This window comes from Microchirus variegatus (assembly GCF_963457635.1).
Source record: "Microchirus variegatus genome assembly, chromosome: 20".
Taxonomy (NCBI): domain Eukaryota; kingdom Metazoa; phylum Chordata; class Actinopteri; order Pleuronectiformes; family Soleidae; genus Microchirus; species Microchirus variegatus.
In genome coordinates this window covers 1,719,786-1,723,384 of record NC_139821.1, presented here as the reverse complement: position 1 = coordinate 1,723,384, position 3,599 = coordinate 1,719,786, and the positions used below count along the sequence as shown (strand labels likewise).

At 42.3% G+C, this 3,599-nt stretch overlaps 1 protein-coding gene across 1 annotated transcript in view; it reads left to right on the top strand.

Moving 5' to 3' along the window:
• Positions 1-3,599, top strand: part of dusp19a (dual specificity phosphatase 19a) — a gene marked incomplete at both ends in the record, with an annotated part of 4,145 nt that continues 546 nt past the window's right edge. The window contains 3 exons of the mRNA XM_083906715.1: positions 1-223; positions 1,366-1,412; positions 1,503-1,655. Coding sequence (XP_083762841.1) covers positions 1-223; positions 1,366-1,412; positions 1,503-1,655 — 423 coding nt within the window. The remainder of the gene's footprint in view (positions 224-1,365; positions 1,413-1,502; positions 1,656-3,599) is intronic.

Sequence of the window (3,599 nt, the reverse complement as noted above, 5' to 3'; positions counted from 1 at the left end):
ATGCAGTCGCTGACGCAGGAGATCCACAGTTTCTCTCGGACTCGGCTGAGGAAACAGTGCACGCGCGTGACGTCGCTGAGCGGCCGCCGCATCATCGAGACCTGGAAGGGCTCCACCATCACCGTGGTGGAAGACTCCGCCCCCACGGAGAAGATGCTGGGATACGTGCCCGACACTTCCTGGGACCTGCAGGTGGGCGTGGTCAAACCCTTCCTGCTGCTGGGTGAGTTCACGAGCTAACGCGTTTAACACGACGCCGACGCGGTCGTTTGCACTGAAGACGAAAGTTTCTGGAACGTTAGCATGTTTTCGTTTACGCGCTTTTACGGAAGCTACGGAACACATTCATATTTCGCAAAACATGGAGCTAACTTTTAGGGTTTACGAAGATCTCGTACATTTCTTGCTAAATCTCACAGAGACCGAGATTTGACCAAATATTTGCTATTTCTTGTAAATAAAGTCATCGATCGTCGACAGATCAAGACATTTTGCGACATCTTGATAAACTTCGCAAACTGGGTGAGTTCACGAGCTAACGAGTTCAACCGCTGACGCGATCGTTTGCACTGAAGACGAAAGTTTCTGGAACGTTAGCATGTTTTAGTTTAAGCGTTCTACGGAAGCTCCGCGGGGACAAAACTGGACGAACTACAACAGAAATACTTTTGTGATATATCGATCTCTCTCAGAACACCTTCATGTCTCGGCTACCTCCATTTGTGAAATCTCGCAAAAATACGAAGTTTATCGGATCTCGTAAAAAAGATATTTCATAAATATCTTGCTAAATCTCGCAGAGACCGAGATTTTACCAAATTGCGATTTCTTGTAAATAAAGTCACAAACATCTCGTCAATATTCGAAATCCTGCTGCTGGGTGAGCTAGCGAGTTTAACCGCTGACGCGATCGTTTACACTGAAGACGAAGTTTCTGGAACGTTAGCATGTTTGCGCTTTCTACGGAAGCCCCGCGGGGACAAAACTGGACGAACAACAACAGAAATACTTTTGTGAGATAAAAATAACACCTTCATATCCCGATTATCTCCATTTGTGACGCCTCGCAAAAAAACGCGGAGCAAATTTCGTAAAATTTCTTGCTAAATCTCGCAGAGACCGAGATTTGACCAAACATTTGCGATTTCCTGTAAATAAAGTCGTGGATCGTCGACAGATCGAGACGTTTTCGATCGTCTTGATAAACATTCGTAAACATCTCGACAATATTCGTAATATATTACGACGTCTCCCATAACTTCATTTAAAAGTACATTTTTTTACGTTTTTTGTCCTCTTTGGGACTCCGTAGTTCTCGATGAGTCATCAGTGATGATTTGTGTGTGTGTGTGTGTGTGTGTGTAGGTTCCCAGGACGCTGCCCATGACTTCAGCACTCTGAGAAAACACAAGGTGAGTTTTATCGTGTGTGTGTGTATTATCTGTGCCGTGAGCGCCCCCTGCTGCTGAGAAACTCCGCGTCTTTCGTCTCCCCGTCCTCAGGTGTCCCACGTGCTGAACGTGGCGTTCGGCGTGGACAACGTCTTCCCCGACCTCTTCGTCTATAAGACGGTCAGTATCCTGGATCAGCCCGACGCAGACCTGCTGCTGCACGTCCAGGACTGCTGCGACTTCATCCAGCAGGCTCGCTCTGAGGTAACGCTGCTCTGTGAGCGCCCCCTGCTGCCCACAAACAACATGACACGCGGGAAACTGACGTTCGTAAAGCGCTCGCTCTCCCCGCACCAAAGCCCATAGAGAAAACCAGTGATTTTTGGCTCACGGTGGACACAGGAGCTGCTGGTCCTCTGCTGCCTCGTGTGGTCACTTTGTGTCACTGATTTAAGTCTAAATTAAATATTTTTAAAGCCGAATTTTACAGAATAAGACGTTGTAAGTTAGTGATGGAGGCAGCAGTGGATCAACAACTCCTGTGAACTCCTGTGTCTCTGTGATGTTAAAATCACTGGTTTACTCTATGGGCTTTGGTGTGGGAGAGTGAGCGGTTTACAAAGAGAAAAAATGCAAACGATTCCTTTGTTTTAAAGTTGTTTTATACACAAACTTAAACTAAATCTACAGCTGAGAGTGAAACTAAGTCATCAGATTAAGTCCGACAACAAGAAAGTATCCCATAATTCCATGGGATTAGAGGCAGAAGGCAACAGATGAGAGGTCTCCTCCTCTTCCTCCTCTTCCTCCTCCTCTTCTTCCTCCTCTTCTTCCTCTTTCTGTGTTGTTAAATATTTAATGTGTAGTTTTGTTCATGTTTTATTAAACTGCACACAGATCAGATCTCAGTGTCATACAAGCTTTTAGCACTCACCTTAACGTGACACCACACACACACACACACACACACACACACACACACACACACACACACACAGTCATTAGCGGTGTATGTTTACAGGAAGTGTGTGTGTGTGTGTGTGTGTGTGTGTGTGTTCATTATGATATGGTTCTATGTGGAAATTCCAGCCCTGATAATCAAACTGATGCTTTTACTTTGAAAAGCAGGCTCAGTTTACCCAGCATGCCACCTGGCTGCTGGCGACTGTCAGTTGCCGCGCTGACGTTGTCACGGCGACGGCTGTTTAATGTCATCTGTCATCGACGTTCACAGAATAATGTTATACATGTTCAGGGGCAGTGACCTCGTGTTTTATGCTTAATTTCTGTGTTTGTTGAATCCAAATTACACGGGATTAAAAGATTAAAAGTCAACTTGAGTATTTAGGTCAAAAGTGTAAAGAGAACAGAGTGAAAGGTCTCAAATGTATGTTTTTGTTGAACTTTACACTCAATAACAGTGTCAGATTAGATTAGATTAGATGAGGGTGAACACGGTGACGCAGCGATAGATGAGACGCCGTAAATCTTCACGAGTGTGTAATAGAGACGTTAATGAGACAAACAAACACCTGTTAACATGAACACTCATCAGCTACTTCACCTGTGTGTGTGTGTGTGTGTGCTGCTCTACTGCCCTCTGCTGTTCACACTGCTGCACTGCAGCATGTGCTGTTTAATCTGTCAGTTTCAGAAAAATACACAAGAGTTTTAGATTAGAAAAAAGATTTGAAAGAAAGAAATACATTAAAAAAGGATCTGAAAAAAATTTCTGACTGAGAATTCAGACTTTAATCTCACTTTTTAACTTAGAATTCTGACATTAATTTGACTTTATTCTGACTTTAATCTCAGAATTCGACATTAATCTGACTATAATCTCAGAATTCTCACTTTAATCTGACTTTAATATCAGAATTCTGACTTTTAATCTCAGAAATCTGACTTTAATTTCAGAATACTTACTTTAATCTGACTTTAATCTCAGAATTATGACTTTTAATCTCAGAATTATGACTTCAATCTCAGAATTCTTCAGAAATCTGACTTTAATTTCAGAATACTTACTTTAACCTGACTTTAATCTCAGAATTATGACTTTAATTTGACTTTAATCTCAGAACTATGACTTTAATTTCAGAATACTGACTTTAAACTGACTTTAATCTCAAAATCCTCATTTAATTTCAAGAATACTGACTTTAATCTGACTTTTATCTCAGAATTCGACTTTAATCTCAGAATTTG